This window comes from Brassica napus, unplaced genomic scaffold (assembly GCF_020379485.1).
Source record: "Brassica napus cultivar Da-Ae unplaced genomic scaffold, Da-Ae ScsIHWf_173;HRSCAF=310, whole genome shotgun sequence".
Classification (NCBI taxonomy): Eukaryota; Viridiplantae; Streptophyta; class Magnoliopsida; order Brassicales; family Brassicaceae; genus Brassica; species Brassica napus.
This window is the reverse complement of record NW_026015158.1, coordinates 12971-35292: the sequence shown is the minus strand read 5'-3', so window position 1 is coordinate 35292 and position 22322 is coordinate 12971. Positions and strand designations below refer to the sequence as shown.

The window sequence follows — 22322 nt, the reverse complement described above, 5'->3', positions numbered from 1 at the left end:
ACCAACTTACTTACTTAGAACCAAAACTGTTGTAGCAAAACAACACAAAATAAAAAAAACCTACAACGCAATATCCACCAAAATAAAAAACATGTAAATCTGTCAGACTTTTGTACATTAAATTTCTTGTATAATTAGGATAATAATATATTATTATTTGGAACAGTTTTGTTTATTTTTCATATATAATAATAAATGAGGTAAATATCATATAAAATGAAAGTAAATATTAATTAATATTATAAACATGGGAAATATCCTATATGTTATATTGAAAATCTATATATACAATTTTCATTTGTATATTCTCAGAAATGGTGGTTAGAGACAACTGTTTGTAATAACAAAATAATTATATAATCAGATTCGTGTAGTGGAATCTGATGACACAGAGATTGAAAATAACAAACAGATGAGTAAGCAAAAGTAAATTAAATTGCAACACAAGGAAAGTTTACAAACTGCCTTTAAACTTGTTCATGTGTCAAAGAACTCCATTTTATTTATCATTCTAAAATAGAGTTTATAGTAAAAATATTTCAATTATGCTATTTTCATATTTTAGAACAAAAACAAAATAAGCTTAGAATAATTCATTTATTTGCTATTCATTATTATAGAACACAAATTTTGTTCCGGGAAGACAAATATCTGATAATATCCTTGTGGCCCATGAATTGATGCATGCTTTGAATTCCAAAAAGATTGTGCAGAGAAGTATATGGCTATTAAGACTGACATAAGTAAGACTTATGATAGGGTGGAGTGGTCTTTCTGAAGAGATTATGATAAAGCTTGGATTTCACCAGAGATGGGTTCAGATGATAATGTCATGTGTTACCTCAGTTTCCTATTCGGGTTAATCAATGGAGTGCAGTATGGTAATTTTAAACCTGAGAGAGGTATTCGCCAGGGTGGTTCTCTTTCTCCATATTTGTTTCTGTTATGTGTTGAAGCTTTAAGTCAAATGATGGAGAATGCTCAGAATCAGAATCACTATCAAGGCATGAAGCTGGCAAGAGCTTGCCCGAAAGTTTCTCATCTATTATTTGCGGATGACTCTTTGTTTTTCTGTAGAGAAACTTTAGATGATGCAAGATGTGTTGCTACAATACTCAATGATTATGAAGGTGTATCAGGGCAGAAGGTGAATTTGGACTAAGTCTGCGATTACCTTGGAAAGAAAATCCTTCCTCAAATTCAAGGTCAGATTCATGCTATCTTACAAATTCATAATTCTGGTGGGTGTGGTAAGTACTTGGGTTTACCGGAACGTCTCCGTAGAAGCAAAGTAGAAGATTTTCAGTTTTGTGGTAGAGCAAGTTTAAATCACAGATAAATCCTTGGTATAATCAGTTTTATTTCCTGCTGGTAAAGAAGTTATGATTAAATCCATTCTTCAAGCTAAGCCAGTCTTCTCAATGAATTGTTTTCTTCTTCCTAAGACAATTGTGATGAAATTAACTCCCTTCTATCTGAGTTTTGGTGGGGCAGAAATGATGGTCATAGAAAATCTCTTGGGTTTCTTGGAATAAATTGTGTTTACCTAAGAAGGAAGGTGGTATGAGATTTAGAGATCTCTATGAGTTAATAAAGCCTTGTTAGGCAAGCAAGCTTGGAGGATCCTTCAGAAACCTAATTCCCTACTCAGTAGATTGTATAAAGGAAGATATTACCGTTCATCGACATTCTTACAGTCGACGAACTCAACTCAAGCCTCTTATGGATGGAGATCCATTCAAGTGGGTAAAGAGTATTAAAAAGGGTCTCATAACCCTTATTGGTGATGGTAAATCAACAAATGTTTGGTCTGATCAGTGGCTACCTGTTCTACCTCCTCGATTGATACAAAATGTATCTCAAGATCCTGATATAAAGGTTAGTGATCTGATATGTCCCATAACCAATTCTTGGAATATTCCTCTGATAGATCGTGCACTGGCCAAGGATATTCAGAGACAGTGAAACAGATAAGATTGTCAAGATTTTCTGCTCAAGATAAACAGGTTGGCCTTGTTCTAAAAATTTAGAGTATTCTGTTAAATCTGGTTATGGGCTACAACTCATGATTTACGAGAGGGAGATGCTATTATCCATCAATGGGATCCTTTGATTTGAAGATGGAGTGCTGGAAGATAATATTATTCCTAAATCAAGAACTTTCTTTGGAAACTTTTATCTGGAGCTTTGCAACTTATACTCAGTTATGCTCTCGGGGAATTAGAGTCTCTCCTATTTGTCAAGGTGTTGTGTGGAGGAAGAAACTATCAATCATGTTCTCTTCGAGTGTCCTCATGCTATTGCTATATGGTGAATTTCACATCTCCCTATCGGTAATATGCTTACACGAGATTTAGAAGAAAACATTAAGCTGATGATGAGATTTATGGTAGACAATAAGGAAGATACAAGGATTGGTTTGTTACCGTTTGGATTATTTGGTTTGTGTGGAAGTCGAGGAATGAGTATTTGTTTAACAAGAGGAATCAGCAACCTATAGAAGATTTGAGAAGAGCTTGGGATTCGAATGAAGAATGGCATCAAAACGTAATATTCCAATCAGCAAGGGATCCTCCGCAACGTTTCAAATGTAGTCAATGGATTCCTCCTCCTACTGGATGGTTGAAATGTAATTTTGATTGTAGTTTTAAAAGAGATTCAGAATTTACAGGAGTTGGATGGATTGTTCGCGATGATAAAGGGTACTTCATAGCTGCTGGATCTGCAAAAATTAGTGGTTTGAGATCAAGTCTGGATGGTGAAGCACATGCGTTTCTGATGCATTACAGAATATTTGATAAAAGGATGGAGACAGGTTTGGTTTGAGGAGATAATATGGAGTTAACCAAGATTATTAATCAATCGCCTGGAGTATGGAGTTAGGTAATATCTTAACAGATATCAGGTATTGGATGAGTTTATTACCAGAATGTTCCCTGATCAGATAAATCGTGAAGAAATCAAGCTGCTGATGCTCTAGCTAAGAAAGCTAAACAAGGAAATAACTTTCTGTATTTTATATTTACTCCTTGCTTGTTGATTATATTCTTGTACGAACCGTTATTTGGTTGTTTAAAAAAAAAAAAGAACACAAATCTAACACAATTATACATTACTCTATTTTTAAATTAAAAAACAAAAATCCATTAGAGAACAAAGACCACATTACTTTAGTTGTCCGAAGACAAGATTGGTTTCTAGAGGGTGGAATATATTTGTAATATTTCTTCTTTGCTAAATCATAGTTGTGAACGATGATGTAAATTATAATATAAGAAAAGGATTATTACAAAAACAATTGTAACCTAAACATACTCTAGTCCATTATTTTTTCTATAGGAATCGAACTGATAATCGTCCCCAAGTCTCTTACATTTCTCTTCTTCAGTAGTCCTCTTCTTCTTCTTCTTGGTCCTCTGACTCGCTCTCAGAATCCTCATCCTCCGACTCAGACTCATCCTCTGCATCTGGTGGCTCATATCCTTGGTCTGACTCCTCAGGTTCTGAATCGCTTCTTCCAAGTTCAAAACTCCCAACCTCCATCGTCTATAAAGCCCTGAGGATCATCCGTGATTCTCTTGAGGATCGTTCTCACATGAGATTCGCTTTGCTCTCGTAGTACTTAATATCGATAGCGTCAAGCCACTTCTTTATCCCTTCTAGAGAAGTTGTGTCGATTGCGTTGATCTTGAGGAATCTTTCTTGAAGTCCTTGAAGACTATGGCCATGTCGAAGCTCGTGTTCCCGAACACGACTCTCTCGAGATTCACAATCTCAACCTCACTCAGACTAACCACCAAAAACGGGGCTTCGGTGAGCATAACCAAACAGCTCGATGTCGGGACGATGAAAACACGTGCCTTGTCCGTGACGCCAGAGAAACCAAGCTCTCTCAACGGTTGTTCAAACTCAAGAGCACTGACACGTGTTGCGAAATGATTGAAATCCACGTTGATCTTGTTTTTCCTATCGCGCTCCCTCTGCTCTTCATGAATCTCGTCTGGGTCATACTCATAGGCCGATGATGATGATGATCTCCTTCCACCACCGCCTAGAGACCGCACAGCATCCATCACCTCCACGCAAAACTGGACGTCCTTTGTCTTCTTGTTTCCCACCATGATGTGGTTGTGCAAGTGGAAATGCAGTATAGTGAGCATCTCCTTCTCAGCCGGCTGGAGAAACGCATGTTTTATGTTTGCAAACAGGACATCCACCCTCTCATTAGGCCTAGTCGTTGAGTATCTGAAACCATTGGCATGAGCTTCGAGTGCCCCAGGAACCCTCTTCCTACCACTAAACTGCGGGCGGATCCACAGACCAGACAGCCTGAGGGGTCTGAACTTGTTTCCTGCAAGCTGAAGCTTCTCCTGGTTCACCAGCGTCCCCCTTTCCATTCTTTCAGACTCTCGGGCTTTGACTTGCCGTCTAAGGGTCTTAATCGCCTGAACCACTTCACTGCTACGCTTTGAATCCTTGGACCGGAACGAAACCTCTTTAAGGTATATAGCACCCTGGTTTTTCAAAGTTGTACCCGGGACACTGAAAATAATACGGATGCTATCCTGCTGGTTCGAGACTCTTCTTATCGTCGACACATGGAATGAAACAATGCCACCATAGATGGGTAACAATACAGCCTCCTTCTTCTGATCAACCTGGATCATCATCATAAATCACGAGGTTGAGGCACATCGTCAACGTTCTTGTAGGCAACCGAATCAGCTGAAGTCTTTGCAGTAGAACCGGAGCTGCCGTCACCAGCAAGCCTTCTGACAGTTTCTTCATTCTTCCGGCGTGCAAGCTCTGCCTGGTGCTGCTTCCGCATCCCCAGCTCATCTTTCGAGACCACTTCATTATTATTAGGCCTTGTTCGTTTGTACATCTGGAAGATGCATCCAGATGGTCCATCTAGATGTTTATCCAGATGCTCCATCTGGATGTTGTTCGTTTCTTCATTTCGTCCATGCATCCAGATGAATCATCTGAATGCAACTATGTTCGTTTGTTTGTCATTTTTTTAATTTTCATCTGCATCCGGGTGGACTTGTTAATAAAATGACTAAAAATATATTTTTTACGTTTCAGTGGAAAAATAGCATTTTACGGTTTTCGCCGAAAATATTTTGCGATTTTTGAGGAAATGTGTATTTGGCAGAAAAATAAGTTTTATGGGTTTGGCGGAAAATACGTTTTTGCGGTTTGGACGGAAAAAAGTGTGTTTTGAAGTTTTGGCGGGAAAAGTGTTTTTTGACGGGAAAAGTTTTTTTTCACGATTTTGACGGGAAAAGTTATTTTTGCGTTTGGCGGGAAAAATACATTTTTCCGGTTTTGGCGGGAAAATGCATTTTTCCAGTTTTGGCGGGAAAATACATTTTTCAGGCTTTGGCAGGAAAATGCGTTTTCCGGTTTTGGCGGGAAAATGCGTTTTCCGGTTTTGGCGGGAAAATGCGTTTTCCGGTTTTGGCGGGAAAATGCGTTTTCCGGTTTTTGCGGAAAAATGCGTTTTTCCGGTTTTGGCGGGAAAATGCGTTTTCCGGTTTTGGCGGGAAAATACTTTTTCCGGGTTTGGCGGGAAAATGCGTTTTCCGGTTTTGGCGGAAAATGCGTTTTTCGGTTTTGGCGGGAAAATACGTTTTTCCGGTTTTAGCGGGAAAATTCCGTTTTCCGGTTTTGGCGGGAAAATTCTGTTTTCCGGTTTTGGCGGAAAAATGCGTTTTTCTGGTTTTGGTTGGAAAATTCTGTTTTCTGGTTTTGGCGGGAAACTTCCGTTTTCCGGTTTTGGTGGGAAAATTGTATTTTTCGTTTTCGCGGAAAAATTGTTTTTTTCGGTTTTGGCGAGAAAATGCGTTTTTTTTGGTTTTGGCGAGAAAATGTTTTGTTTCCGGTTTTGGCTGGAAAATACTTTTTGCGGTTTTGGCCGGAAAATGCTTTTGGAGTTTTGGCGGGAATATGCGTTTTTTGGGCTTTTGTCGAAAAATGTGGTTTTACTGGTTTAGCTGAAAAATGTATTTTAATGAAAATGTGTGTTTTATGTTTTTTGCGGAAAAATGCATCTTGCGGTTTTGGCGGGAAAGTGTGTTTTTCCGTTTTTGCGAGAAAATGTATTTTCTGGTTTTGGCGGAAAAATGTATTTGCAAAAAAATAAGATTGACGGTTTGAAAATAATATTTCGATTTTAAAAGGTCATTTTTGTCATTTATCATTTTGGACTGAACTAGATGCATCTGCATCCAGATGCACCATCAAGACTCACCTTCATTTGGGTGAGAATTTGAGATGAATTTTTAAAAATTCAGCTGGGTGATCCATCTGGATGTAGCATTATAATGCACTAAACGAACATCAATTTGCATCTTCACCCAGATGGATCACCTGGGTGAGCAAACGAACAGGGCCTTATACGATCTAAGCGATGTCTTGTTGATGAAGTAGCTCTCAGGACCGCTGGTCCTCCTTGCCTTCTTCCGGGGCTTCTCTTCTTTGTCGTAACTCACATCTGTAACAAGTTTGGAGCACTTGCCTGTCAAAATCTCAGGATCCTCTTCTTTAACAATAACAGTGTCGGCCAGAAAAAGAGAGAATGTCTTCTTCTTGCTCTCACATTCCATGTTCTGGAAACCAAGTGAGACATTAAACGCCATCTGTGGTCTCAACACTTTATCATTCCTTGCATTGATGTTTAACCCCGATTCCCGGAACTCAAGACCGATACCAGTCCCAGCAGATTTAGTCAGCTTGTCAACCAACTCAGGGGCTTCCTTTTCAACCACGGAAAGTGCAGCTTGATAGACACTGCTTAACTTTCTTCCTGGCCTCATAGCATTAATAGCAGCCTCATGTGCCTTGAGAAGAACTTCATAAGCCTTGCTCTGGAGATTAGTTGCATCTACTAGGTATGTCCTGGCGATGTTAGAGCAATAACTATTGTACCGAGCACCAACACCACATATAATGATGCTCCCTGGGTCGTAAGCGAGCAGATCATCATTGCTTACAGCACTAGGCTTGAGATCAAACTTGCCTCCACTTTGAAATATAGGAGGGTAGCATATGTCAACACACTCTGGCTTCAGCTTCACACCGGCTTTCGTCGGATCAAGTATCGCTTTCTCCGTGAGACGCATCAGCAGAGAGTGGGTGACATCTCTCTCCTCATCAATGGCCTTCTCAAGTTTTGGAACAACAACATTTTTCATCACGCTGGAGGCAAGATACGCTGCTTTCTTCACATTAATAATCTCTGTTCCGTCTTTAGCAGCAAAGAGATCAGACAACCCCGCAGTGATATCAACAAACTGAAACTCAGCATTCTTTAACCTCGCAGCCCACTTCTCGAGAAGCTTACCTTCAGGAGCTTCACGAGCAATGTGTCCCACAACTTGGGACTCCTTTCCATCACGGATGGCACGGAGTACAGCATCCATCTGCCCATTTCCATCATCACCTTTATCCTTTGCATGCATGACAACATCTATCCCAGCTCATCATGTGCAGGTTGTTTCACAACTTCAAGCAGAGTTGCTATTTTCTTGCCACACAAGAAATGGATCTGATTTGAGGTGAAGACCATTATAGTGTCAGAAAACTCATACCCAAGAAGCCAAATATGCAAAGCAGAGGACTTCAGGTAGCGAAGATCAGTTAGTAGCAGGATGTGTAGCTACGGCAAGAGCGTCCGCAGATCCCCATAGGTCTGCAATGTGCTCATTCCAGTGTGCATACAAGGCTCTTGTACGTGAGATGAACTTCATGACATCAATGACGTAGGTATCACCGTTCCTTGAGTCTGCCGTCTTTTAGATTCCAGCCGCAACTTATCTGAGGAAAAAAAAAAATTCTGAGAAAAGAAGTGCAAAGTTTATCATAAAGCTTGCATTCATTGATTTTATCACAAATTGAAAAGAAACATTAAATCGAGTAAACACAATCTCATCAAGAAAAAATACAACAGACTCCAAAGGGAGAATGAAGGCTACTTAAGGCATCAGATTTTAGGGTTTCGTAGATTGAAACTAGGTTTAATTTTAAACTTGGTGAACGCCACCAAACCAGAAAAAAATAAGTTAGGGTAGAAAATAAAGGCACCTCGAATACGAATCAAATAAAATCTCAAATTAAAGTCACAGATACGAACAGAACCACGCCGAAACCCTAGAAACTGAAGAACAGAGAAAAACAAAACGATTAATTAATTAATTATTGGGAAAATGCTGCAAAGCCATAACGGATGGAGTGATAAATATCAAAAATATCACGGCAGATTGAAGGAGACAGTGAATCGACGAAACACAAACTTATGAAATATCAAAAAATACAATAATCTCCATAAAGAAAAAGAAAAGGAAACTTTAGAACTTTTTTTTGGGAAGGCTACTTAATGTAGTTTAAAATAGTGTGAAGATAAACAAACCTCGAATTAGAATCAAGGAAAGCTTAAATCGAAGTCAGAGACGCGAAGAGAAGCACGGCGAAGTCCTAAAAAAATGAAGAACAGAGAAAAATAACAAAATGATTAATTACTGGAAAAATATTCTGCGAAATCATCATAATGGATAAATTGAAGAACATGAGAACAAAAAAAAACGAGAGTAAATCAATTGAATCCGAGATTAAGAAGAATAAGTGTACGGAAAATCAAGCGATTTACGTTTCACTTATAATGGTGATGAACGGAGAAATCAAGGAGATACTTACTTGATGAAGGGGAACTAAGAACGTAGTAAGCTCCACGCGGCAGCGTTTAAGCCTCGAAAAACAGAGTTCCCGCGACGTCTCGTGAGAGAGAGTGAGTAAGAGCTAGACGCAGAGCGATAGAGACCAAAGAAAAGGAATAGTTATTTTGAGAGGCAATTCAGTACTTATATGGAAAGTATCGCCCCCCTCCCCCCGCGCTTGGTTTTCTTTCTTTTTTGCATAAACACCGACTTTAACGAAACGGCCTTATCTTTATTGGGCCTAAAGGGTAACTAATAAAGTCCATTAACACCCCTCGTGTTCTCCGCGTAGAGAGACCGTTGCACTATATTTATATATATGTACGGTACTTACACTAATCACAATTTCACAATTGCTTAGAAAATCAATTCTCTCTTTAAGCGTTATGTCGTCAAGCATGAATGTTCCACAAGTTGAACTTAGTATCGACAGAAGGAGACTCCCTCCATCGGTAGGATACACATCAAACAATGTACGCATCATGATCAACACTTGCTTTCACGAGGTTCTTGAAAACCTTACCACCCGTCAGCGAACGCTAACCGGCCGGTTCGTTTTGCTCTCCCCACCAGTTCTTATCGATTTCAATCTCTCTAGTTTAAGCAACAGTTACATCCAAGAGCTTCTCCGAGATAATCTTGCTCCTGGCCACCATTGGTTATGCCAAGATTTGGCCGCGGATATCTCATCGGAAGCGGAGGAGTTAGGTTTTGGACGTAATGGATTTAGCTTGACCTTCTCCATCCAAATCACTTACGAGCAGTACCGGTCCGGACTCATCTGGCGCCTAAAGCGGACACAAAAATTGTTGCCCCTTACCTCTAATTTTTTTTAAAAAAATATCATCACAACAAGGAAAACTATCATTAAAACTTTTTTTTTTTTGAAAAAATGTAGTTCATAAATATCAATATATTATTTATAAAATCTGTTAATCATTCACGAGAGATATAATTTTAAAGAGTTAAAATTTTGGGAGAAACATTCCACACAAGCAATTTTTTGTTTGGATAAAAATCATTCGTTATTTTTGAAAAATTCTAATACTTCAATCGTTTTTGTAAGTTCTTGTCAACATTCTTTTTAGGTAATCAAATTCCATAAAATGAATTTTCTTCATAAGACTAAAATAGATTTAGCAATATTTTCATTTATAAAATTATATTGAATTTTTACTGAATTCCAGAAAACACAACTAACTTCTAATAATGTTATATTTATTCAGATTTCAAGAAATTCTTAAATAGATTATAAAAAAAGTATGAAAACCAATAAGAAGAAATAAAAGAAGAAGGCATATATAGAGGTGGGAAACACAACCACTTCAGTCATCACCAAATGTGAACGTAGCTTTAGAATAAAATACAATTGAAAAGAATTAAAACATAAAACATAAAGCGTATAATGAATTATTAATTAGGTTTTTGTTTAATATTTATCTTATACATCATATTTAATATAATAAAAGAAACTAATGAAAAAAGAAGAAACTATTATTTATTTTACAAGTGATGGTGTTCCATCGTGTTTTATTTCATAGTCATCATTATCAAGAAGAAAAAGAAAATAAAAAGAGGATGAAGAGCTTTGAACCACCCACGTGAAAGACAGTTGCCAAATCTCAAAGCCACTACACTAAACGGCCTTTTAACAAAGTTTGGCGCCCCTAAACGATTAATACTTTTTGGTGCCTAAAGCCTTTGCTTTATGGGCTTTAGCCCAGGGCCGGCCCTGCTTACAAGAGGGTTGTGGCCATGTCTGATCCTCCTCCAGACGAGGGAATGTTTTTGAGAGCTGTGCTATCGAAGTTGGTTGTGCTAGGGAAGATAGATATAGAGGAGCATGAGAGTTTGACGACCCCGTGTTCGATTTGTCTCGACAATCTCTATGGTTCTTCTTCGATACATGGTTCCGCCACACTGATGAACTGTTCTCATGTCTTCCATGAACGTTGTCTCTCGGATTGGCTTCAACGGCATGCCCCATGTGTCGGACTGTGTTGTACAATTGCTGAGTTTGGAAACACATGGGGATCGAAACTAGGGTTTTCATGTACTGATTTAGCAACGTGGGACACATGCGAGTCAAATTGTTAAAGTGTTATTTTGGTATTAAATTTAGAAACTGTAGTTTTACAATTGGAGTGGCTTCCAACATATTTTTCAGGGTTCTCAGTGATCATACTCTTTGTTTTTCTCTTGTAGACAAGACTCAAAACTACATAAAGTTTCTTAATATTCTTACCCTACAATTCCATCAAGAAATATTACTAGAAAAACGTATAGAATCACAAAGACGAAGAAAAACAAGAAAATCGTATGAGTCTTTGTGAAATGTAAACCAAGAAATATGTTTTAACCCAATTTCTTATGAAACAACAAAGAACAGAATCACTAGATTAGGCGATGCGGGTAACTGCAGCATGTATAGAATCAGCAAGTTGAGGCATTGTCTTTGAGCTTATGTCATGCTTAACCTCTTGAAATACACAATTCTCATTATAATGGATAAGCTTTTAAATGGACAAATAAATTTAACATCTAGCACAATTTTCTTTCTTACCTTGGAAATACTAATTCAATTTTTAGCATGTAGATCGAATCGTACTTATAATCTTGGGAGATGAATCTAGATCCTTAAATATCAATGGAGATTCATATCTAACATATATTCTAATATCAATTGAAAAATCAATACAATTAAAACATAATACAATACTAAAAGGGGGATATAATCAACATTCAGCCTATCCACGTCAGACAAAAAAATCAGCCAATCAGAGTTAGTCTTTTTACCACGTCATTTGAGCTGAGTTATTAAGGGTATTTTGTGTGGGCTTTGTTTTAACAATCTTCAGCCCAACCCCACCCTGTCGACAAACTCTTTTACGGCTCTTCACTTCGTCTTCTTCGTTCTCTGAGTTTAAGCGTTACTTTGAGCCTCTCCTGATCAGTCAATGATCAACCTTAAATTCTTCTAATTTTTTTTTGTTCCACCTCCCCTTGATCCTGCACCTGTAGAAAGCGTTGTATCTAAACCTAAATTCACTCAAAATCAAAAACCTACTTTGAAACTACATCCATGTCCACGAAATCCACCGGAAAATCTCAGATCCCCACTGACAAGACTCAAATCGCTGTCTATTTTAATGACATCTCACAGGACCAGCTCAGTCAGAGCTTCCATTTTGGTAAGTCCATTTCGGCGAGGCAAGAAACATTGCTATATGTTGGACCTTTATTGGGTTATAGAGCTCCTCCTTATCGATGAACAGGTATGATTTTTTACCGCTAATTTACTTCCGTAATTATTCTAAACCAGCCATCAATCGTACGGTTCCATTAATTGATTAAGCAGGTTACGGTGCGAGTGTGTGTTTTGGCAGGTCGGAGTGAAATTGATCCTTGGAGATGGCCAAGGCCTGCTGTCGAGGTGTAGACGGTTTTGGTAAAAAGTATTTCTTCTTCCTAGAGGGTTTCTGGTTTTCTAAAGATCATCACTCTAATTATGTTTTTAAGTACCTTCAAAACACTTAGGTGGGATTCATGTAAACAATTTGTTTTAAGTATGGTTTTGAATACATTGCTATTGATATAGGTTAACCAAAGTTGTGAGATGTTTAAGCTGTTTGATTTCTATTGCTGTCGCACAAACCACAAAACCCAACGTGGAGTTCATATAATGACGATGTAAGTGATAATTGTTTCTTTTTAAAATTAACTGTATACTATATGCTTCATATTTTCCTATATTAACTCATGTGCAAATTGTCGTAATCAATACGAGCTTTTCTCTGATGACATTACCAGCATATAATAGGAAGAGCTCGAGTTAGTTTTCTCTTACATGGCTCTAGGGAAAATGTGTTGCAGCTTAATATTGTTGAAGAGAGCGGGTTGAGTTTGGTCATTTGACATGAACAAGAATGAAATGTGTTTGGTTTTAATGTTAAGTTATTCAATTTTTCTTAGGAGCTCAAATCTGCTGAACGCCTGAACGCATCAAAAACATTCCCGTGGGAAAAGGGGCTCAATATGATGTGCCTCATGGTCGCATTGGAGATCTATAACAAGCAGCCGAGAAAGAGGTATGAAGTCTCATTTATCCATACCTTTTGAAACCTACCTTTTATAATCAAATACAAATCTGAAAATTCTTTGTTCATTTTAGGTTCTGGATGTTGGCTCAAATGTACCCGAAGAACAATAGGAACGAAGATACGAGAGTCTGGAAAACTCCTCAAATGGAAGGACTTATCGATAGCAATTCTAGAGTAAGAAAACGAACCACCAGTTTTTAGATCTTAAAATGAACGTTTATGTTCTGGTTTTTAACTCTTGATTTAAAGAATTGTTTTCATTTCAATTCATTTGTCTTCAGATATCATCAATGATCTAGATCGAAGTGGATATGGACAGTCAAGTTCTTGCAGCCGAGGCAGTCAACTATTGCTTGAGTTATTTCTGCAAGTTACATCTGAATATTTTTGAATATTGTGCTCAAGTGGAAACTCCATTATTCCACAGGAAAGCATTGCTCAACATATATTGCAGATCTTGGAGCTCGACAACCTTGAAGAGGTATATAATTTTAAGATCACTTTACACTCGAATCAAATATATAAAATAGTGCAATCTTCCAGTTCCATTTGGAACAAAGCAAAGCATAGTTGCTTTATGTGTTAATGTCACTTTTGTGTTTATTGTATGTGATGCATAAATGAAAATTACAAGCGGAAGCAAATGATGAGGCCAAGACTTCTCCGCGCTTATCTATATCACCAAACAAAACAGGTGAGTAAATAGTCATCATCATTATAATCTTCCATCAGCACAACATCGTTCATCCTCATGGAAGACAATCTCTCGGTGGCATATGTATGATATTAATAATGTCTGCTCTTGAAACTGCAACGTAGATTCACCAATGATATGGGACCGTGGAATGGACGTGGAATGAACGAATGTTCTGGTAACTTACAGTTTAATTACAAAATGTTTTATTCCTTTCAAATTATCTTTCAATAGAGCTGCACTGAGATATATGTACACTGTAACAACGTTTACTCTGTAGAAAATGTGTATATTAATGATGAGCATATGATGATACATGTATGGTATTACAGAATTTACTCTCTGGGAGGACGAACAGAGCTTGATGTGAGCAAGACACTGGAGCTCGAGAAGTTTTTGTGGATATCTTAAGTTTCTGTTTTGCTATGCCAAAGTTCAGTGTCAACTACTTATATCTTAGTTTCGTGCTGATTTCCATCATGTTTGGATCAGTATTTTCAAGATGTTGGATTATACCTTAGTAAGTACTAAGGAAGAAGCTGTTAGAAGGGAGGATGTTATGGGAAAACATTATCAGGTTTTTACTACTTTTCAAGTAAGAGAAATTATGGTTATGGATTTTTCATTCATGTTTGATGATAAGGTCTTTGTTCTTTATCTCTGTAGATTATAAAAGCAATCAGCCCCGCCTACGGATTGACTGAGCAGATGCTTCATGAGGCCAATGAGGAGATATTTACTTTTGGTTCTTAACGGCTGGGTAGCCATATAGATTAATATAAGATTAAACTTTATTTTATTCATTCTTTTTGTACCGTGAATTCTTTGGTGTAGAGGAAATGGACATCGTAAAGTGGTGCAAGCTGTGTGTTTATTTATTGTGGTCTAATACTTTAGATGTTGCTCATACCAAAATGGTAGTCAATCTATATATTGTTTAGAAATTTTGAATATTAGTATTTTTATCACTTTAACAAATATAAATCTACATAAATCTATTTCCATAACTTCAAAGAAACGAAACGAAACAAAAGTTTATCCACATTAGATATCAAGGTATTCAGTATACTAAAATAATTTAGTCACAACAACTATACAATATTCATCAGAATTAAAGTAAGAGCTTTAATTAAACAATCATGCAATAATATTAACAAAATAGCGGTAAAGAATATGATAATTATTATTTATTTTTCATTTGATAAATGAATTAAAGATTGAAAAATTGAGTATTCACACATATTAAAAAATTCATAAAATTTTGATTATAAATATATTATTTTTGTGTTTAGCTATTTCTCATAACTTTTAGCCAATTAAAATTTGGTAAACATAATTAATGTCTTCGGAGTTTACAATGTACTATTATTACATACAGTGAAAATGTAAATATTGATTTTTTAGAAACAAATTTGTTTTTTAAAATATGGATTATTTTAAAACAGAGGGAGTAAAATTTATTGGGTTCTATATTTTTTAGTTTGTTTATATGAGATGACGAAGTTGCTGCTTTCAGACAATTATTACTCATCAACAAACGGAAACAATTTTTTTTTCTTGAAACTTTAAGAGCATTAATGTATGATATATTTAAAACTAATTACAATAGTAAAAAAATATTAGTAATTAGGCATGGGACGGAACGGCTATCTCGAGAATTTTAGAATATGCGGATCCGAATCTTTATCCGACGAATCCATGTTTTTACTATCTTTATCCCGATCCGGAGTTAAATATCTGGATATTGGATATCCTTTCAAAAAATTCATATCTGGTAGATATTCGGATTTGGATCCTGACAGTAAATATAAATAAAAAAATATTAACAAAGTTTTTAAAATAAAGTAAATATAATTGTTTAATTATTTCTACGTAAGCTATTACAAAATTTATATATACTATAATAAAATGAAAATATAATAAATAAAATTGCTTTCTTATATATCCATTTTTTTTTAAATAATTATCAATAAACTTTACAAATTCAGATATTCAGATTCGATTTTGACCGATCCAAAATTTTGTAATCCGAATTTAGATTTGGATCCTGTTTGGGAAGATTCATAATTTTACTATCCGGATCCAGATCTGACCCCTCTGGATATTTGGATTTTCTAAGAATATCGAGATCACTTATCGAATCCATATCTAGATCCGGCCCTATCCAGATTTTCAGAACGAATCCGGATCGCTGATCGAATTTGGATCTCGGATAATAAATCACATGCCTATTAACAATATTAAAGCGTTTAAATTTAGTCTGTAGACATGATTTGAATTTTCAGTTTTTTTTTTAAACTAAAATAAGAAATAAAAAAACCTCAACATTACACCAAATACTAAATATACGAAGTACAATGGCAAAGAAGAAAAACAACGTGTATTCCTCATCCTTTGGTGTGTTAGTTATGGTAATCATCCTAAATCTTAATCCTATTTTAGAATAACATAAAATGTGGTGAAGAAAAAAATTCATATTCCATAATAAATCAATAGGAGTATATAACATTTTATTAAACTAAATAAAACTCAAAAAAAAAATGACAAAAAACTAATTAAAAACTCAAACAATATAATTGACATAATATTACAAAACGTTTTAAAGAAATAAAAGATTAAAATACATAATTTAAAAGATTTAAATTATTGGTCACTAATAATAATATTATTACGTCACTTCCAATCAATATTAATATTATTTTAAAAACTTTGTTAATATTTTTTTATTTATATTTACTGTCAGGATCCAAATCCGAATATCTACCAGATATGAATTTTTTTGAAAGGATATCCAATATCCAGATATTTAACTCCGGATCGGGATAAAGATAGTAAAAACATGGATTCGTCGGATAAAGATTCGGATCCGCATATTCTAAAATTCTCGAGATAGCCGTTCCGTCCCATGCCTAATTACTAATATTTTTTTACTATTGTAATTAGTTTTAAATATATCATACATTAATGCTCTTAAAGTTTCAAGAAAAAAAAATTGTTTCCGTTTGTTGATGAGTAATAATTGTCTGAAAGCAGCAACTTCGTCATCTCATATAAACAAACTAAAAAATATAGAACCCAATAAATTTTACTCCCTCTGTTTTAAAATAATCCATATTTTAAAAAACAAATTTGTTTCTAAAAAATCAATATTTACATTTTCACTGTATGTAATAATAGTACATTGTAAACTCCGAAGACATTAATTATGTTTACCAAATTTTAATTGGCTAAAAGTTATGAGAAATAGCTAAACACAAAAATAATATATTTATAATCAAAATTTTATGAATTTTTTAATATGTGTGAATACTCAATTTTTCAATCTTTAATTCATTTATCAAATGAAAAATAAATAATAATTATCATATTCTTTACCGCTATTTTGTTAATATTATTGCATGATTGTTTAATTAAAGCTCTTACTTTAATTCTGATGAATATTGTATAGTTGTTGTGACTAAATTATTTTAGTATACTGAATACCTTGATATCTAATGTGGATAAACTTTTGTTTCGTTTCGTTTCTTTGAAGTTATGGAAATAGATTTATGTAGATTTATATTTGTTAAAGTGATAAAAATACTAATATTCAAAATTTCTAAACAATATATAGATTGACTACCATTTTGGTATGAGCAACATCTAAAGTATTAGACCACAATAAATAAACACACAGCTTGCACCACTTTACGATGTCCATTTCCTCTACACCAAAGAATTCACGGTACAAAAAGAATGAATAAAATAAAGTTTAATCTTATATTAATCTATATGGCTACCCAGCCGTTAAGAACCAAAAGTAAATATCTCCTCATTGGCCTCATGAAGCATCTGCTCAGTCAATCCGTAGGCGGGGCTGATTGCTTTTATAATCTACAGAGATAAAGAACAAAGACCTTATCATCAAACATGAATGAAAAATCCATAACCATAATTTCTCTTACTTGAAAAGTAGTAAAAACCTGATAATGTTTTCCCATAACATCCTCCCTTCTAACAGCTTCTTCCTTAGTACTTACTAAGGTATAATCCAACATCTTGAAAATACTGATCCAAACATGATGGAAATCAGCACGAAACTAAGATATAAGTAGTTGACACTGAACTTTGGCATAGCAAAACAGAAACTTAAGATATCCACAAAAACTTCTCGAGCTCCAGTGTCTTGCTCACATCAAGCTCTGTTCGTCCTCCCAGAGAGTAAATTCTGTAATACCATACATGTATCATCATATGCTCATCATTAATATACACATTTTCTACAGAGTAAACGTTGTTACAGTGTACATATATCTCAGTGCAGCTCTATTGAAAGATAATTTGAAAGGAATAAAACATTTTGTAATTAAACTGTAAGTTACCAGAACATTCGTTCATTCCACGTCCATTCCACGGTCCCATATCATTGGTGAATCTACGTTGCAGTTTCAAGAGCAGACATTATTAATATCATACATATGCCACCGAGAGATTGTCTTCCATGAGGATGAACGATGTTGTGCTGATGGAAGATTATAATGATGATGACTATTTACTCACCTGTTTTGTTTGGTGATATAGATAAGCGCGGAGAAGTCTTGGCCTCATCATTTGCTTCCGCTTGTAATTTTCATTTATGCATCACATACAATAAACACAAAAGTGACATTAACACATAAAGCAACTATGCTTTGCTTTGTTCCAAATGGAACTGGAAGATTGCACTATTTTATATATTTGATTCGAGTGTAAAGTGATCTTAAAATTATATACCTCTTCAAGGTTGTCGAGCTCCAAGATCTGCAATATATGTTGAGCAATGCTTTCCTGTGGAATAATGGAGTTTCCACTTGAGCACAATATTCAAAAATATTCAGATGTAACTTGCAGAAATAACTCAAGCAATAGTTGACTGCCTCGGCTGCAAGAACTTGACTGTCCATATCCACTTCGATCTAGATCATTGATGATATCTGAAGACAAATGAATTGAAATGAAAACAATTCTTTAAATCAAGAGTTAAAAACCAGAACATAAACGTTCATTTTAAGATCTAAAAACTGGTGGTTCGTTTTCTTACTCTAGAATTGCTATCGATAAGTCCTTCCATTTGAGGAGTTTTCCAGACTCTCGTATCTTCGTTCCTATTGTTCTTCGGGTACATTTGAGCCAACATCCAGAACCTAAAATGAACAAAGAATTTTCAGATTTGTATTTGATTATAAAAGGTAGGTTTCAAAAGGTATGGATAAATGAGACTTCATACCTCTTTCTCGGCTGCTTGTTATAGATCTCCAATGCGACCATGAGGCACATCATATTGAGCCCCTTTTCCCACGGGAATGTTTTTGATGCGTTCAGGCGTTCAGCAGATTTGAGCTCCTAAGAAAAATTGAATAACTTAACATTAAAACCAAACACATTTCATTCTTGTTCATGTCAAATGACCAAACTCAACCCGCTCTCTTCAACAATATTAAGCTGCAACACATTTTCCCTAGAGCCATGTAAGAGAAAACTAACTCGAGCTCTTCCTATTATATGCTGGTAATGTCATCAGAGAAAAGCTCGTATTGATTACGACAATTTGCACATGAGTTAATATAGGAAAATATGAAGCATATAGTATACAGTTAATTTTAAAAAGAAACAATTATCACTTACATCGTCATTATATGAACTCCACGTTGGGTTTTGTGGTTTGTGCGACAGCAATAGAAATCAAACAGCTTAAACATCTCACAACTTTGGTTAACCTATATCAATAGCAATGTATTCAAAACCATACTTAAAACAAATTGTTTACATGAATCCCACCTAAGTGTTTTGAAGGTACTTAAAAACATAATTAGAGTGATGATCTTTAGAAAACCAGAAACCCTCTAGGAAGAAGAAATACTTTTTACCAAAACCGTCTACACCTCGACAGCAGGCCTTGGCCATCTCCAAGGATCAATTTCACTCCGACCTGCCAAAACACACACTCGCACCGTAACCTGCTTAATCAATTAATGGAACCGTACGATTGATGGCTGGTTTAGAATAATTACGGAAGTAAATTAGCGGTAAAAAATCATACCTGTTCATCGATAAGGAGGAGCTCTATAACCCAATAAAGGTCCAACATATAGCAATGTTTCTTGCCTCGCCGAAATGGACTTACCAAAATGGAAGCTCTGACTGAGCTGGTCCTGTGAGATGTCATTAAAATAGACAGCGATTTGAGTCTTGTCAGTGGGGATCTGAGATTTTCCGGTGGATTTCGTGGACATGGATGTAGTTTCAAAGTAGGTTTTTGATTTTGAGTGAATTTAGGTTTAGATACAACGCTTTCTACAGGTGCAGGATCAAGGGGAGGTGGAACAAAAAAAAATTAGAAGAATTTAAGGTTGATCATTGACTGATCAGGAGAGGCTCAAAGTAACGCTTAAACTCAGAGAACGAAGAAGACGAAGTGAAGAGCCGTAAAAGAGTTTGTCGACAGGGTGGGGTTGGGCTGAAGATTGTTAAAACAAAGCCCACACAAAATACCCTTAATAACTCAGCTCAAATGACGTGGTAAAAAGACTAGCTCTGATTGGCTGATTTTTTTGTCTGACGTGGATAGGCTGAATGTTGATTATATCCCCCTTTTAGTATAAAGATTTAGGATGATTTAGGATGATTACCATAAAAGATTAAAATACATAATTTAAAAGATTTAAATTATTGGTCACTAATAATAATATTATTACGTCACTTCCAATCAATATTAATATTATTTTATAATTTAATATTTTTACTATTTAATAATGCATAGACAAATTTTAAACGGTTTCAGTTTTAAAACAGTTATTAATCATTAATTTATAAAATTTACGTAAAACAATAATAATAAATGCAGGTGCATTATTGAACAAATTTGTTTGTTCTGATGTGTTTACTTATATGAAATTTTAATTCCTAAAATGTTTCGAATCTTATACAAAAGTAAAGTTTGCCAAACATAATAAAAGAAAAGTAATTCAAACTATCTTCTTAATTTTACTGTGATAGTCAGGTTACTCTTTTTCATTTCATATAATAGAAACTTATTTGAGATTAATATAAATAAAATTTTAAAACGATAAATAAAATTTTAAAACTAAATTTTCTCATTTATACAAAATATTTACAATGAAAGTAGAAATAGTAAGTTGCAATTGATTAAATAAACACAATTAATCTAAAATTAAGATGATAATTTACATGTGAAAAAAATATGAAAAAAAAAATTTTAAAAAATATATTATCCGCGCGTAGCGCGGAAAAACGATCTAGTAAGCATAAAGTTGAACCCAACTTACTTGTTGGTTAAAAAATTTAAAAGTACTATATAATATAATTAATATCCCTACATTATCCTTAAGCCGAATGAATTTATATATAACAAAACCACCCTAAATTCTCCTCTTATTTATGGTAAGAATTGATGTCAAAAAAAATTATGGTAAAAATTTAAATGAGGTGATTATTAATGATATTTCTTATTAAGTGATATTATTTATAGTAACAAACATTAATGTCTCTAGATCTTAACTTATTTAACCAAAAATAATATTTTTAATTAGGTTGTTAACACATATCTTAGTTTCCCTCCAACGATTTAAATTTATATATTCACAATACTAATAAAAAAATATTTTGAAATATTCCTTATACGATCCGACATCTTTAAACTTATTCCTCAAACAATATAAATAACAAAACAAACTAATATTGTCATATATAAAATAAATTTTGGTTTTCTCTAATATTATTTTCTTCATTTTTTCAAATAGTAAAAAAATTGTGAAAGAATGCTATTCATGAACAAAAGGCCGAGTTAAATAAGATATCTGAGAACCAAGAAGGAGCATATCCACTACTCCCATGAGCTCTCCACCACGGTGGACATTTCTGGCCTCCCATAAACGGAGCAACCGGACTTAAACAATGGAGGAGTAGCGGCCCTTCTGCAGATCGGAGAGAAAGACTGAAACTTTAGCCATATCTTACAGTGGTAGTTTACTGGTTAGCTTAGAAGAATGAGAGGATGATTCTCTAATAAGGAAATCGTACCTTTCCAGAAATCACATTGAATAGGAATCGTGTGTGAGAGATTAATGGAGGGTTTTAAGATGATTATTCGTAACTGGTATGTTTCTGTCTATGAGGAAGAAGATGAAATAGCTATTACGAAGACCTAACCGACACAAGTTCTGGAGAGGCAACGAAGAAGAACACGGTCTCCTAACTGAAACGTGGCGCTTCATCTAAGGTGGAGACGACAAAAGGCCAGATATGATAATAAACCCAAACAAATTGCACAGAAGACCAAAGTAAAGACGAAGTCCAGCTTAGGAGGACACGCGCACAACTCTATTAATGAAACGCAGCGTACCAGCTTAGGAGGACACGTGGTGCGTCCAGAATCACTGAATTTCTGACGTGGATGGCTTAAGAGTGAGGGAAACACTATTATATATAAATATATATATATATATAGATATTAAATATCAGGTCACAGTAGAATTGCATACGTTAATTCGGTTTTTTTTTTAATTTTAAATCAGAACTAGATTTTAACCCGCACATTCGTGCGGATATTTTTTCATTTTATAAATATATTTGATATTATTATAAAGATTTTAAATATATAATTTACATTTTATTATTATATATTGTGTAAATCTATAATATTATTTTTTTATATTTCTTATTCGGTATTATTAATTACATGAATTTTGTTATTATATATTGTGTAAATGTACCAAATTTGGAAGATTACATGAATTTTGAATTTGTCTTTGTTACTATATTAATACATTATTT

The 22322-nt window shown here is 34.9% G+C and overlaps 2 protein-coding genes and 2 long non-coding RNA genes across 15 annotated transcripts; 2 read left to right on the top strand and 2 right to left on the bottom strand.

Annotated features, from left to right (window-relative positions):
- Positions 1-3334: 3334 nt before the first annotated feature.
- LOC106391774 (FACT complex subunit SPT16) lies at positions 3335-7185 on the bottom strand. Its single transcript, XM_048772577.1, is given in 7 exon segments — positions 3335-3526; positions 3528-3594; positions 3597-3695; positions 3698-4676; positions 4679-4868; positions 6406-6903; positions 7025-7185. Coding segments are annotated over 7 exon segments (2004 nt in total). The 5' UTR covers positions 7054-7185; the 3' UTR covers positions 3335-3384.
- A 1512-nt stretch (positions 7186-8697) lies between these two features.
- Positions 8698-10606, top strand: LOC111200739. Its single transcript, XM_048772578.1, has one exon. The coding sequence runs from the start codon at positions 9104-9106 to the stop codon at positions 9551-9553; it is 450 nt and encodes a 149-aa protein (XP_048628535.1). The 5' UTR covers positions 8698-9103; the 3' UTR covers positions 9554-10606.
- Positions 10607-11596: 990 nt separating this feature from the next.
- LOC125598559 lies at positions 11597-14462 on the top strand. Of its 6 annotated transcripts, XR_007332499.1 has the most exons (10): positions 11646-11992; positions 12076-12172; positions 12316-12407; positions 12690-12805; positions 12889-12991; positions 13099-13174; positions 13245-13511; positions 13637-13689; positions 13844-14088; positions 14178-14462. It is a non-coding gene; the product is annotated as an uncharacterized LOC125598559 (long non-coding RNA). The 6 variants fall into 6 exon arrangements; XR_007332501.1 differs by having other exon boundaries at positions 11597-11992; positions 13099-13511; positions 13844-14106; positions 14155-14462; XR_007332500.1 differs by having other exon boundaries at positions 11599-11992; positions 13099-13511; positions 13844-14106.
- A 2637-nt stretch (positions 14463-17099) lies between these two features.
- On the bottom strand, positions 17100-19971 carry LOC125598558. Of its 7 annotated transcripts, XR_007332494.1 has the most exons (10): positions 19570-19895; positions 19390-19486; positions 19155-19246; positions 18757-18872; positions 18571-18673; positions 18388-18463; positions 18051-18317; positions 17873-17925; positions 17474-17718; positions 17100-17384 (listed from the first exon to the last, which is right to left on the bottom strand). It is a non-coding gene; the product is annotated as an uncharacterized LOC125598558 (long non-coding RNA). The 7 variants fall into 7 exon arrangements; XR_007332490.1 differs by having other exon boundaries at positions 18051-18463; positions 19390-19458; positions 19570-19971; XR_007332491.1 differs by having other exon boundaries at positions 17100-17407; positions 17456-17718; positions 18051-18463; positions 19570-19964.
- Between the last annotated feature and the right edge of the window lie 2351 nt (positions 19972-22322).